Source organism: Mercenaria mercenaria, chromosome 15 (genome assembly GCF_021730395.1).
Source record: "Mercenaria mercenaria strain notata chromosome 15, MADL_Memer_1, whole genome shotgun sequence".
NCBI lineage: Eukaryota > Metazoa > Mollusca > Bivalvia > Venerida > Veneridae > Mercenaria > Mercenaria mercenaria.
The window spans coordinates 62168271-62183515 of record NC_069375.1 but is presented as its reverse complement, the minus strand read 5'-3'; the positions used below and the strand labels follow the sequence as shown (position 1 = coordinate 62183515).

General features: G+C 32.3%; 1 protein-coding gene across 1 annotated transcript in view; it reads left to right on the top strand.

Annotated features, from left to right (window-relative positions):
- Window positions 1-15245, top strand: part of LOC123556425 (uncharacterized) — a 35760-nt gene that overhangs the window by 3594 nt on the left and 16921 nt on the right. Inside the window, exons 2-6 of the mRNA XM_053525419.1 lie at window positions 2449-3022; window positions 3236-3394; window positions 5793-7022; window positions 7799-7877; window positions 11691-11774. Of these exons, the coding sequence (XP_053381394.1) occupies window positions 2462-3022; window positions 3236-3394; window positions 5793-7022; window positions 7799-7877; window positions 11691-11774 (2113 nt within the window). The 5' untranslated portion in view covers window positions 2449-2461. The remainder of the gene's footprint in view (window positions 1-2448; window positions 3023-3235; window positions 3395-5792; window positions 7023-7798; window positions 7878-11690; window positions 11775-15245) is intronic.

Below are 15245 nucleotides of genomic sequence, written 5' to 3'. Positions count from 1 at the left end.
AGTATGTGGAAATACTGTAGCAAAATGTTTCAAGATTGTCTAAATATCAACCGCAGAAAGTGCCGAAAATTCCATTTCCACCAAATTTTTCGTGAGATAAGCAGCGCGTAAGTACATAAATTCCACTATAATAAATTAAATCTTTCTTATACTTCCACAATCCTTGAAACGAATTTTAGATCGCTGGCAAATCTTGTTCACATTAAGTCTGAGACTTGTCTTACAATTTTAGGCAGTTTGGTACACCATACATAGAAAAATCATTGTCCGCACATTGCACTACTTTTATGTACTATGCTGAAATAGCAATATGTACAAATTTATTTTCGTTTTAAAACATGAAGTGGTCAGATTTGAAAACAGATTTTGTAACAATTTTAGTTCTATTCGGTAAGACAATACTCCTATGCACTAATTGAAACTTTGAACTAACTTTTGCCATTCATGAATTTTTAATAAAGTATTTTGAATGAATTTATAAATCTAACAAAAAATTGGAAAAGTACAGGTAAAATATCTGCTTTGTTCATTTTCAAATGTTTGTATCACTTTTTGTACAGCTATTTTAGTTCAGGTCTTGCAAACTGAGCTGTTTTGTGCTATGGAACACCTGCATTCGAAAGCTTCACTATATTGTTCACTATATTTTCACACCTGAAATGAAGGTCACTCTAAATTCAAGATGGCGGAAGTACCTTAAACAGACTGAAAAAAAAACAACAATTGATGAGGTTTTGAAATCGGCTTCAAGTTGGCAGAAATTATGAACCTTCACCAAATAGTGTGATGCGAAGACATATATATAGTCACGCAGATGCTACACACAAAACACCCCATTGCAATTAAATCGCAAAAATTTATGGCCTAACATAGCACTAAATGAGAAATTCCTTTTTCTTATTATCAGTTTTTTATTTTGGAAAATGGATTGTTTTAAACTTCATTCACTTATAGACAGAAAAGTACATTTGTTCTTCCATGTTGGTTATTTTATAAAGATAAGTGATATAATCTTTTTTCTGTGATAGTATTATGTGATTTTTAAATTTAAACTTATTTATTCATTGATCTTGTTGCAGAGTAATACTTTCTAGTTATTCTAAAATTATGTTTTGTATTTATAACTATATATCGAGCATTGGACAGTGTTTTTAATGAATCTACATGTATACTATATCAACTTTATATTAGTTAAAATATCTTAATAAAATGACAAAACTGGGACGCATATAGTCCTTGAGAATGTTATCAGACCAACTGATTGTGTCGTTAACCGATTTTTGTTTTAAACAAACTGATACAATTTTGTCAGATAATTGTGTTATAGAGATAAAAAAAATGCTGAATACCAGTCTTCGATTTGGACAAGGGCAATTTCATTTAGTTTACGTTTTCGAAACCATATAATATACTGAAAAATAACATACAAATGATTATCATATTGTTTAAAAACTACACTAACATTTCATACGCTGATAGTGTTTTCCTAATCTTGATAATGTCTTGATATAATATATAGATATGCAGTTGAGACAATATATCACAAGTCTTACATAGTTCTTACGAATTATCCATACGTCTAACAAGACAAACTAGATACTGATGATTAACAAGTGTCAATACCGTATATCGTCTTGCTAAAAGTTAGGTTAATAACAGTAGGACTTGTGTCCTGTCTTATTTTTAATTACTATTTTAGTTTCAGCTTTAGCAACATATTTACCTTTCGACGCAGACAGAATCATAGTACTCCAGTACAAAACGTACTTGCTGTTTGTAAGTAAAGTTTGAAATCCTTCAGTTAATACAAGCATGATATTTCAAGGACAATAAAGCATGTTCACGGCAGATATTAAATTTGACAATTCTACAAGAATGCACTCATACTAGTGCGAATACAAAAAGAAATACAACTTTGAGAAATGTCAGGGGAGAGCTGTGTGAATATTTTACATATACTAAGCATTTCATCCCGTTGTATTTCCATCATGCCAATTGGAAGACTTTTGAAATTTGAATTATGTATTTGTTAATTTTAGACAAAAATACGCATTTGCAGAAAATGATTACATACGTTCCAGTTGAAAATTAAATCCATCAACCCTTTTTTAAAAACAAAATCTACCATACAAAGAATACGAAATCTGGCCTTGCCACTAAAGCTTCACTTTAAGAAGTATCTCAACAAGAAAGTTATCGCGCTGGGTTATAGAGGCAGAAAATAGCCTGTATCTTTCGTTAACGCACGGAACTTGCTTTTAAGGTTAACGTATGACCTTGAAATAGTCCAAATAATTACAAACTTTTAGAAAACTTGTATTATCTTACTTATTAAGTAACAAAACAATTATCTGTTGATCAGGTAATTACGGTTACTGACTGTTTATTTTCATTGTTGATATGGAATGCTCTATCTAACAAATAAGTATATATTTAATCTTTTTTAAGGTAAGCTGCAATCATGTCACACAAATCTCAACTGGAAAACAAAAAATACAGAAATTGGGTCCGTGCAGGACTTGGTTTAAAATATGTTAAAGAGGGATTAGAACCATTCTGCGAACATCTTGTTAACCAGCAGCATATTGCTATCTTAGATAAAGTTAAACGGAAACACAATCTTTCGGCAGTGTCATGTGGACTTTGCGATGTACCCACACTCCAGCCGGACCATCTCCAAACTAAAGATAGGCAGTGTCCTCTTGGTCAAAAGTACTGTAACTGCCTTCATTCACGCGGGAAAACATCTTGTCCGAATAATGTATGTGGTGCAATCTACGATGAAATAATTCAACTCCATGCTTTGACTCCTCCTGCCCCATACTGGAATAACACAGACGCAAAGAGGTGGTGTACCGAGCCATGGGCAATTGCAAGGTGTTTTGTGAATGCTCCAGGATATGATCAGAAAACAAGAGCAGATGAATTTGACTGTCAAGGCTTGCTGCACTTACTGATGAACAACATACAATTTCTACAGCACATCAAGTGTGTTATGACTGGGACAGATGTTTTCTCGAGGGTAAATTTCATTCTATCTTTTATACAATGTATTAACGCATATAGGATCCTTCGCGCTAAATACTCATTAAGGCTTTCCAATAATTCAGTTTTTAGAGATAAACAGGTTATCTAGTCTGTACCCAGGCTACGATAAAGGTCACGCATACAGTTGTTTCCAGGATGTTGCCTGTATATACTTCAGTTACATACTGCTTGTATTTAAATCATACAGGTACGCAAGTCAAGAAACGATATATTTCATTCTGACAGTATGGAACTAGAAGGCACAGAGGTTAACAGTTTTATAGATGATATGATAGAACTACTGGAAGATGAAATCGAAATTAAACACAGACAAGAATCTAAAGATGCTGTCAAAAATCTGCTAGAGGTAATAAAACCGGACAAAGTATCCATGCTTGTATCATGTTTTCCATTACATATTTTTTCAACAAATACTCTAAAGCAAAAGATGCATTCGGTAATTTAATATATGAAAATTTAGAAAGGTATTAAGGAAACAGTGTAAGCCGAATGAAATATTATTATGCGCAATAGAATAAAAAAAATATTGATGAGCTATTAATATAGACAGATGACCAGACGTTTGTCGTCCTTCAACATTTTTACTTAAATTATCTTCTCTTCTGAAATATCTGACCAAAACTAAACCGAACACGGTCTACAGCAGGTCCGAAAGAAAAAATTTAAAATGAATCTGTTTAACACTTTTAAACCCACCAGATGGAAAAGAAATTCGGTGAAAATGTTACAAAGACTGCTTTTCATGAACTTCTTTCATTGATATTGACAGCCACAAGCGACCGACAGTAAAACATACAAAGTCCTTCAAATGCGTTTTAGTTTTGTTTTGAACAAACCATGTGTATTTTCGATTTATTCATAGAAAACTATACAATAAATAAAACATAGCAACCACCTTTTGTCTACAACTTTTTGCCTGTTGTTCTTAACATTAGTCTCATTACAGCTGCAATTACTAAACTGGAACGAGGTCAAATATCCACTACATGTTTAATTTGGTATATGGTTTGTATATTCGGATATTTGCCTTATTTTTTGTCAGATTATCATTTTGAGTTGAAAATAACAGATATAGCTGGCTTTCTTGGCTTTATCGGACTTATTTTACATTTTTATACTAATCACAACTGCTCCCTTACATGACTCAATGTTTTATTACATAAATTCAAGGTGAAGGTCAGGTGGACTCTTAAGGGCCATTATGATCCTATCGTTTAACGTGATCATGATAACGCCGTATATCTGACTACATGAACAATTGCGCAATTATTTGAAACATTATTTAATTACAATTACTTCCATCTTGTTTAGTCAATGGTGAAAGCCTGTAAATTAAAATATAGAATGACACGTTTTATTCTTTAACCGACCACTATATTATATTTGTTATATAAGCACGCCATTCTAGTAGACAATAAACACATCTTACATATCAATAAAAGGTAACTATAAACAATCATTTTCAATAAGAAGTGTTTTTGTATCCTTATCTGGTTTTTTATTTTCTTTTAACAGATGAACAAATTGATTAGAAATAACTTGCTCCATGTAGTAAAACAGTCAATTTATGCGTATTATGTTAAGTGTCCACCCTAAAGTGTTGCTTTTGGACGTGTTACAAATAATTGTTAATTCGTTTATGCCTATTGACTGTCATAATGATAAAACTGACTTTTTGGATGCAAAAAATAGGTGCTGTGTATCCGTAGTGTCTCGATTCTAAGACTATGCGTAATATACAGTAACTCATTTGACATTATATTATTTACTCCAAATACTTATTGGAGCTGTTTAATGCATATGTTACAAGCATGGCAATTATCATTTGTACTTTTATATTGTTTGTTTGTCTCTAATGGCAGTCCTTATCTGTAGTATTATTGAATCTTATTGGTTCTGATTGCTGTTGTAGACATAATTTTGTGCACACTACTTAATTACATTTATATATGGTACTTATTTTCATTATTATTTTTTGTAAAAATATATTGATATATAGTACTTATTCCCATTAATATTGTTCTTACAGCTATAGGTTATGTTGCTGTTTTTCTGGACTTCATATATAATTCAAATAGTGCGCCAAAACTAACGTCATACTTTGACGTAATGATGTCATGTCACTGATGTCATGTAGTTAGACATATGTTTGTATACATTGATACATTGTATGTTTGCCTGAAGAAGTTTCTATATACGAAACACGTTGCAAACTTGAGTTATTTTCTTTCTCTAATCATATTAAACAATTGTTAAGATATAGGCACACTTGAACATTTTATCCTCAATCAGACAATCCGCATTTATGTCCGGCTACAGATAGTAGCAAACTACTAGTATATGCAAAATCAATTGTTCGATCATAAGCTAATCCTGTCATCTAATGTGTGGTGAAAATCAACAAATTCAAACTCAAATGTTGCATATTCTAATGTATCTTTTAGTTAATAAACTTTATTCACTGAATATTGTTATCAAATGCAGATGGCAAAGACATAACTCTTCTGCATAAATGCCATCTGAGTGATTAAATAAAATAAAATGAAATAAATTCCTTACTTATCCATACCAGTAAAATATTTAAATGCTTCGTCAGAAGTATTTTTGTTTGTCGTTTCCTCGATATGAATCTGTCTATAAATAAATTAGTAAAGATTAAAAATAAATTGATATTTTCCTATTTGTATGTAACTGTCTTTAGAACATTTCATCCATATTTTACATCTATCCACATTGTTTTCCAGCTAAAGCAGAATGATTTCATAATAACAACTTCAGACGAGGCCGAAATCCGTCGTGTTGCCATGGTTGCAATTAAAGAGAAGGAAAGAGAACTTGAACAAAAGATTGTTGACGCAGAAAATGAGCTAAGACTTACAGCTGCCGTCGGGAAACACGAGCTTGAAGGGAAAAGATCAGTTATTAAGTCTGAACTCGGGCAGATAGAACAGAATATCAGGGAAGTTTTGTTGAAGAAAGAAAATGAAATAAGAGCTACAACTGCCGAAGGCAAACACGATATTGAGGGGAAAAGTTTAGATATTAAATCTGAACTCGAGCAAACAAGACAGAAAATCAGAGATGAACTGCTGAAGAAAGAAAACGAAATAAGAATTACAGCTGCCGAAAGCAAAAACGATATTGAGGGGGAAGGTTTAAATATCACAGCTGTACTCATGCAGACAAGGACGAAAATCGGAACGGAATTGATGAAAAAAGAAGATGAAATAAGAACAACGGCTTCCGAGGCCAAACGAAATATTGAAAGGAAAAGTTTAGATATTAAATCTGAACTCGAGCAAACAAGACAGAAAATCAGAGATGAACTGCTGAAGAAAGAAAACGAAATAAGAATTACAGCTGCCGAAAGCAAAAACGATATTGAGGGGGAAGGTTTAAATATCACAGCTGTACTCATGCAGACAAGGAAGAAAATCAGAACGGAATTGATGAAAAAAGAAGATGAAATAAGAACAACGGCTTCCGAGGCCAAACGAGATATTGAAAGGAAAAGTTTAGATATTAAATCTGAACTCGAGCAAACAAGACAGAAAATCAGAGATGAACTGCTGAAGAAAGAAAACGAAATAAGAATTACAGCTGCCGAAAGCAAAAACGATATTGAGGGGGAAGGTTTAAATATCACAGCTGTACTCATGCAGACAAGGAAGAAAATCAGAACGGAATTGATGAAAAAAGAAGATGAAATAAGAACAACGGCTTCCGAGGCCAAACGAGATATTGAAAGGAAAAGTTTAGTTATTAAAGCTATGCTCGAGCAGACAGCAGAGAAACTTGAACAAAAAGGAACCGAAATCGAACAGCAGGTGACAATGAAAGGAGTAGAAGCAAAGGAGAATCTAGAGCAAAAACTCCAAGAATCAAAATTGGAGTTAGAGCGTAAAAATAAAGTTACGTTAGATAATTTAGAACACAAATACCCATCTCAATCGGAATCAAGAAACTCCAATACGGTAAGATTATCAAATAATAAAATGTTTCATGCTCAATTACACAGAAATATACTGGGTAAAATGTGTTTTTTTTTCCGTTTCTTTTTGTCTAGTTTCAGTAATGATTTGCAATTTCCTTTATTTATTGTTTACAAGGATTTTTCGTAGATAAAGTTATAAATAATTTTCTTTACACACAGTTAATGACTAATGTAGAACTGTGGCTTGGTTTTGTTAGAAGTTTAAAAAAACAATGCAGCTTAGTCGTTGTTCAAAATGAAAGGTGAACGACAATTATCATATATACTACATAACTTTTGCTAGAAAGAAGATATATATCCCACTCAAAGTCATTTCTTTTAGAAATTAGAATTGTTTTAAGCCGGATGATGTCCTCTCTTTTGTAAAAAACGACCAAAATAATTGTCTCTGATATGCACAGTTAAATATAATATTTTTGCGGAAATCGTAACAATGATATTTTTATAATCATGTTTTAAAAGAGCCGAGTCGAAAAGTTTAAGATGCAGCACATTTTCTTTTAAAATGTCCAAATAATAGAGCTGTAAGAAAATTCCAACTTTAGAGATACTATAATTTCGTTTATTTAATGTATGAAAAATTCCTTTAAGGTGAAAATTCATCTTGTGAGTTCATTATGTAGTGCACTTTTTTAGCCTTTTTTGCAGTTTTATTTTGTGGATTTTTTCTTAATGTAAATATCGATTCTGTGACCATAGCGGAATAAATCTCGTTTAAACCAAGGATAAAGGGGTTATTGAAATTATCTAATACAGGATAAGAACTTGCCAGATGATTCGATAACGGATGATACACACTCTAGACAAGAAGCTGAGAATAGCAAGAAGAAAGCAGGTAATGTCTTCTACAGTTGATAAAAACAAAATTGTATTCTCTGACTTTATATGCTGGTAATGTCTTTTTGTGTGATGTAAATGTTAGATTAATCGGTCATCGTTGTTGTTGTATTTAAAATCATTTATAGTCTCCACTTGTAACCTGAAGTCAGATTAGAGAGTTTGAACTGGTACGAGTGTCTTGCCTTCATTTAGTCTATAAGGTTCTGTAGCAGTAAACCTTCAACTGTACTCGTAAAACAATAATGACAAGACTTACATGTGGCGAGCAACTCGATTTATTGTTAAGATACTTTTAAGCAGAAGCTTATTATCGAACTTAAGGATCTATTAATTTATTTTATAAATACAATATTTAAAATCATTGCCAGAGTTGTTACTGATGTCGATAACGCAGTTATTTCAGCTTGTTGTTGCTGTTTTGATAGACCCACCCGTTAGTCATATCTGTATATAAATGGGTAAAAACGCAAGACTCGTCAAAATTGTTTTATTGTCAAAATGATTTAACAGTTTAATATTTCAAGGTGGTAAGTCACATTTATGTAATAATTCATAACCTTATTTATTTTCACATTCTATCAGATATGTATAAAAGAAGATACAGTAATGGTTATACAAAGTCAGTTTTCTATTAGAAATGAATATGAAAATGCTTTCATAAATCTTCTTTAAAGAATCTTACAGACATGTAACAGGTGGAGATGTAAAAACTGTAAAAATCTTGTAACTGATAGGACGGTTTCGTAGTTTTAAAACAAACGAATAATTTCCTCTCAACTGCTCTACAGGTTGTACTACAAAATATGTTATATAATATATCTGGTTTCGAAACGTATGAATAGTCATCGTTATGACATTAGAAATTATGATGGATCGATTTTCAGTTACATTGTATTTGTCTAATATCGCTGTTCACTTTAATGAGAATGAACATTCTCTTGGGGATTTTTCATTTATGTCGATTGACGTTATTCGTGACTATATAAAGAGAGACTGTGCAAAACGTTTTGGATACTCAAGCTAAAAACATTATATTCAGACGGTATTTATGGCAAAGTGATTTACCATGCATGACGACTATTATGTTTGAAATAATAACAATGTTATCAGTAGTTTCATTTTGTTAGTTTTAAGGATAACATGGTGTAATAGACTTAAATTTCACCAGAAGCGTACATATGACTTGATAATTTAAGCTTTAAAAATGTCAAACGATAGAAATAAGGTGCATATTGATAAGTTATATAGTGACAGAAGTTCTAAAAAATTTCCTTTAAATTACCTTCCCAAATAATTTTGGTTTTTCATGAGTTATCTCCTTGAAAACTAGAAAAAAAATGTTTGTTTTTTTCCTTTTCCCTACGGGGAATTTTAGATTTCTTGATATTTGTATCAGAATCACGTAATGTAGCTTTCTACCACACAATTTTTCTCGTTCAGAGTCTCATAATCAAAGAAATCATATATTTCCCATTGGCATTAATGTTAACTTTAATACCTATTATCTCCCCCAAAAACGATAAAATTTGAAAATTCTCTCGGTGAAAAGTTTTTAATTTTCAATGTCTTTAAAGAGACCAAATTTCATTTAGATATTACCACCCAGTTACAAGATATCAAACATGGCTATTACACCATGTCATGATTTGCAAATCAGGCAAATAATACGGGATAAATTGAACATACAATATTTCAGGACGTACGGACGGACTCAAGAATGGACGGTCTTACGGACGGAAGGACAGCAGAAACGCTATATGCCCCCGCCTTTGTGTCCAAGATGTGTTGGTTCTCAAATGTTTAAAACGCTATTTCTTTTGACCAGGATAGGAAAATTCAATTTTAACAATAAAATCTGGAAAAGAGATACCTTTCTTACTTAAAATGTAGCAGTATTTAACACTCAATGGACACAAATAAGTGTAAGTGGTCAGATGATAAACTTTTGATCATATCCATTGATTGACCAAATTCTGATGAACTATCATTTTAAGGATGACTAAACGGATTTTTTAAAATGATGATACATGTATATTAGTATGAATGTTGGCTGTGGTAGCAATTTTTCTGAAAATTGATATGTTAATTATATATTAAAATAGTTAGAAATGTAATTTGTGAACAATTATAAAACTAACGACAAACATCATTACGTATTATAACTTTCCAGTGCAGCTGATGTAACACTTTATACTGCAAGTAGCCTTATAGTGTCACCCCGAATTCGAAACTTAATTTCATCGTTACAATTGCAACGTCAAAGAAAGTGTAGCTCTACGTTTTGCGTAAAACCTCAGTTACCGATCATTTGATAAACAAGTTGTTGTAATCATTGTTGTTTTATTTGACAGAAGTGTACATAACATTTCAATTTAAAAATAATTGACAGAATAATGCATAATGATACATACAACAATCGTAAAATGCATTACACTAGAAATATGGCATGACATGGATAATGTATATGAAATAAAAGCCATGTTATGCTTGCCAATACCAGATATAACATAAAAACGATGATATTTTCCTTCTTTTTTGCCATTGTGGTCCCTAAGCAGCTTCTTTGTTTTGATTTCTGTGTGTCTAAAATAAAAGTTTAACACATACTGTTTAATACATACTGTTCTTTTCTTCATATACTATCTACTTTGTAAGTATTTAAAGTTATTTTAATATTTCCCAGAATTGTCCATTATAGGAGACGTATAACCATGAAGACATTTTTCTCTTCAAGGGGTGTTAACTTTAATGTAGGATTGTTACGCTTCATTCAATACCACCCTCCACTTTTACAGCGTTTGACTTCTTTCACTGTCTTCTTTCGGGATAAAATATTCTTATTCTATCATTTTTATTTAACATATGATAGGAGTATGCAGAACAATCTACATACCGAACCACAGAAGAACAGAAAGTATTTGCGAAATTGCAAGAGGAAAGAAACATTAGGATTATATATAGGCCTACTTGTCTAGAACTGCTATGTTATAATGCTTATATGTACTGGCCTAAGGCAAGAGTTGTCATTTTTTTGCTGATCACTACTTTAAACTGGATATTCAAACTTCTGTTAATAATATTGACAGCACTTTTATAAATTTCACAGTTTTAAGATACTTCTTGTTATTTCAAGGACATAGAAAGCATTTCCGGACTTTATTTCTTTTGTTGAAAACGTCTATTTCTTCCAAGCTGGTGGCTCTACCAAGGTACACGTGAAAGCAGTAAATGTCGCCATATACAAGACTTAAAAATGTCGATATTACTTTAAACTAAACCAAAACAAAGAACTAACGAAATATAAAGTGACTGAATATTACATAAAACAAAGATTTTTTATTTTTATTTAATATATATCATGTAAACTGAAACGTTTTGTAGAGTAGTGTCTCTTTGTATAAGTTAATTCTATTCATTTTGTTGGGTTTAGTGTTGGACCGACAAAATTATAGGTCATATGGCGGCTTTCCAGGTTCGATGGCGGAGGAAGACACCAGGTGCCCCTCCGTGCATTATTTCACTACGAGCGGGAACCTGGATAGATCCACCAACCTTCCGTAAGCCAGCTGGATGGCTCCCTCACATGCACAGTGAGGCTCGAACCGACATCGGTGAAGGGCAAGTGATTTCCGGTCAGCGACCTTAACCACTCGGCCACGGAGGTCCCTGTATAAGTTAAAATGCCGAGTACTCGTATACTAATACCCTGTATGAAGACATATAGAAAACTGACAAAGAAGTACTTTGTGTCCTACTACAAACTCAGTTTACAAGAGATTGATAATACCGCAATACTTACATTTTCCAGGAGGATCAGAAAAAGTGATTGATAAAACACCGGACTTCATGCAAAGACTTTTTAGAAGATTTTTCATGCCCAGGGAAATGAAAGGTATTTATTTTTAGTATAATAGTATTATTGTAACTAGATGGACCTTATAGTCTGACTGCATAAACAAATGCTGCATATCTTATAGAAACATAACTAGCACTAAGACGTTTACGTACAATAACTAAAACTACCATAGTATTCGATTTGTTACTAGAAATGTTCGGCCAACACCGTAGTTTCGTAAAAGCTGCTGACCTTGAAGTACTTGCACCTCACAGCTCTGTGAAACGATTTGCGATTAAAGTATTGCGTTAGTAACTACTTGATTAACAATCTAAAACTATATGTGTACTTCTGTTATATCTTTATCTGTTTTGTGTCTTGTATGAGGGGAACAAAGTCATCCAAAACCAGAACACAGAACAATACTTTTGTGAATCTCATTGATCGAATTTCTATGCACATACTGTATTTTATGTTATGTTGCGTAAACGTTGCCCTACCCGCTTATATTTTTACAACTGAGTTTTTACAACTGAGTTTTACCTCCTCTCTCACAAACATAAATAAACGAAATATAGAAAGGCACGGTTTTGACACTAAAGGAATGGATTTTTGATGGAGTATATGAAATATTGCTTCCCAAAAACTATAAACATTTTTTGGCCTAAATTGTTGCAATAAAGGTCAGTGAGCTCTAGGATCAAATAATCGCCAATGAGTGTAGAGTTTTGTGACTTACTTTCTCCGCGGTTACCACTGGTACACTAACATCCATGCAGAACACCCGCCAGGTTTAAATACCCAGTTACCTATAGAGTCTGAGTTTGTAGTTCTATGTTAGAAAGTAAAATTTTGGTCTTTTATTAGTACTCATGCACTATTCTTTTAAGTTGTAAATGTTTCAAAAGAAGCGACCTCGATATTTTTATGTTTTTCGTCAACAAATAGTTTGTACGAATATACATTACAGTACTATCTGACGTCATTTTCCAGTGTTGTTCATGTTAAGAGTTTCCAAAACATGGCTTAAATAGTAAATTAGTATGTTTTTGGCCAGTAACATTTTGATATAATCACTATTATATTAATTTGTTCAAGAATAGTAAGCCGAACCATTCCTGAGTTTTGTATAAAGAAATTATAAGGTTAGAATGTTAAGATGGAATTCAAAACATATTAAAAGGAATATTTAGAATGTTAATCTCTTACAACAGTGAGCTACGTTGTACCTAAAATATATAAAACGAAAGAGGCATATCAGATGAAAACCCCTGCTAAAATGAGTATTCTAGACGTGAAATTAGTGTACACGTCATTTTATTTTTAAGCCGTATGGGTAAAAATAGCCTTCAGCTTATTTATGAAACAGTGCTTAAACTGCACTATAAGAATACGTGTTTGGATATTTCAAAAATTATATAAGCTATTAGGCAATTTTGTGTATCATTATTATAAGTATTTATCGTAATTATCATCATAACCATTATTATACTTGATTTAATGAACGCCCTTTTCCTGATAAAACCGTCTTTACTAGGAAGAACAATTACTTGCCTATTAGGTAGTGTAGAAGAGACTCAAGAGCATTTTAGATATCCGGAATGTTGTAATTATGATTTCCTCTCTCTCGACTGGACTTTTTGTTTACAAAACACATTATTTCAGGTAGTTCTGCACGTTTGGATCAAAACTTTTTCTAGAATGTAGAATTTGATTAAACTTCGATTTTTCAAAACTTCAGAATATACCTAGAAAATTCAGCAAGTAAAAAGGATAGGCTTGCGTGCTCGATTTTTTGCTATACTGATTTGAAAAAAAATTGACCTCACGTAATTTTTCATAATGGGAGTCTATGGGAAAATCATAACTTTCAAACCATTTTCGCGAATAGAAATTTTTCTAAACTGTAGATTTTGTAAATAAACATATTGCCTATAATGTGGTGAAATAAAATGTATAGGTCCGTGTGCTTTTTTTTGAGATATCTGACCATGATTAAAGTGAACCGAATATTTCACGCCAATTGTAAGACATTATTTTGAATTATTTAACATGTCATAAGTTTTAATATCATATTTTGACTTAAGAAATATAGTGACAGTGTCATTTTAATAAACGTACTCACAAGTTGTCATTAATCCATTAAATGATTTTCATTTTCGGACGCCGATTCCAGGCTTTATTCTACGTTTTCCGGATAAATAACGTTACGCCATCACTTCCAGTATATCAAACGTGCAGAACTACCTTAACGTGTTAATTTACATCACACAAAATGTGCGTTGTTTTGGTGTAAGTTAAGTCAGACATTGGTGACGGTTATAGTGTTTGAGAATAAAGTTATCAAGATATATATTATTGATTATAAAGGTTTTTGACGGAAAATACGGTGCACATATAGCTTGATTGTGATTCCTATAACTCGAAGCGATATGTCCACCGTATATCCTATCAGAAACCTTTATTACGAATTTATAATACTGCAAATTTGCTTATTTGGTCTCAATAGCAACGATTTTCCTTAGTTTGATAAATCTTACTTTTCTTTCAATTCCCCACCTGGTGCCTCACTCCGCACCTTCTCTTGCGTTTCCGTAAGAGACGCGGAAACATTACGAAGATAACGTTGGGTTTGCATTTTTTGATTGAGGAAGAAATTGGACTTAACGAACTTTAAAGCTTGTTCTGTCCTTCTGTAGTAAAGGATAACTAAAGTAAAACTTTCATATTCGTTGAATCAGCTGTTCAGCCTCAGGTCACGTATAATTTTAGCCTGAACACGGAAGTAGAATTAATATGTCATGTTATGCATATAACGTGGCAATCTAGGAAAAATTAAATGTTTAGATGCCAGGTTATGTAAGTGCAATCAGATGATGTTATTAAACCTGCTATGGCTGAATTGAACCAGTAGTCATTTCAGAAAAATCAAAGAATAATAATAGAAATGTAGGTATTTCAGAATATGGCATATGATTTAGAATATCCCTTTGAGTGGGTCAATAGCTATTCAGCTAAATAAAAAATTATTTTAATTATAACACAGGGATATAAACATAGACATTTATAGCTAATATTAAAATGAAAACAAACCCAATGAAATGAATTATATATAAACTAACATTATAAAATAACTATTAATAAAGAGCAGTGTCCGGCCGTCCGTTAACTGGCACTTTAACCTGTGTTCTAGCCGTGCAGTAACCGGACACATAGCCTGACCTATAGGGATTTTCTAGCCGTCCGATAACAAATTTATTGATGACATTTTTTATTATTCTGTTAAAATATTTCACTTTAATTAGAATTAATTTAGATAATAATGTAATTCGTTCATGTAACCAATGTTTGTGTAAAAATGGCACTGCTCATAAATTTCTGTCATTTATCAGAAAGGTTCCATTTATGCTTCTGTTTTTATAATGTTTTTGCCAAGACGCTACATAAATTCTGACACCGCGAAAATGGCACCTTTCCCAAGATGCAACATAAACACTGACACCGACCGTACATTATGGCCATTATGTT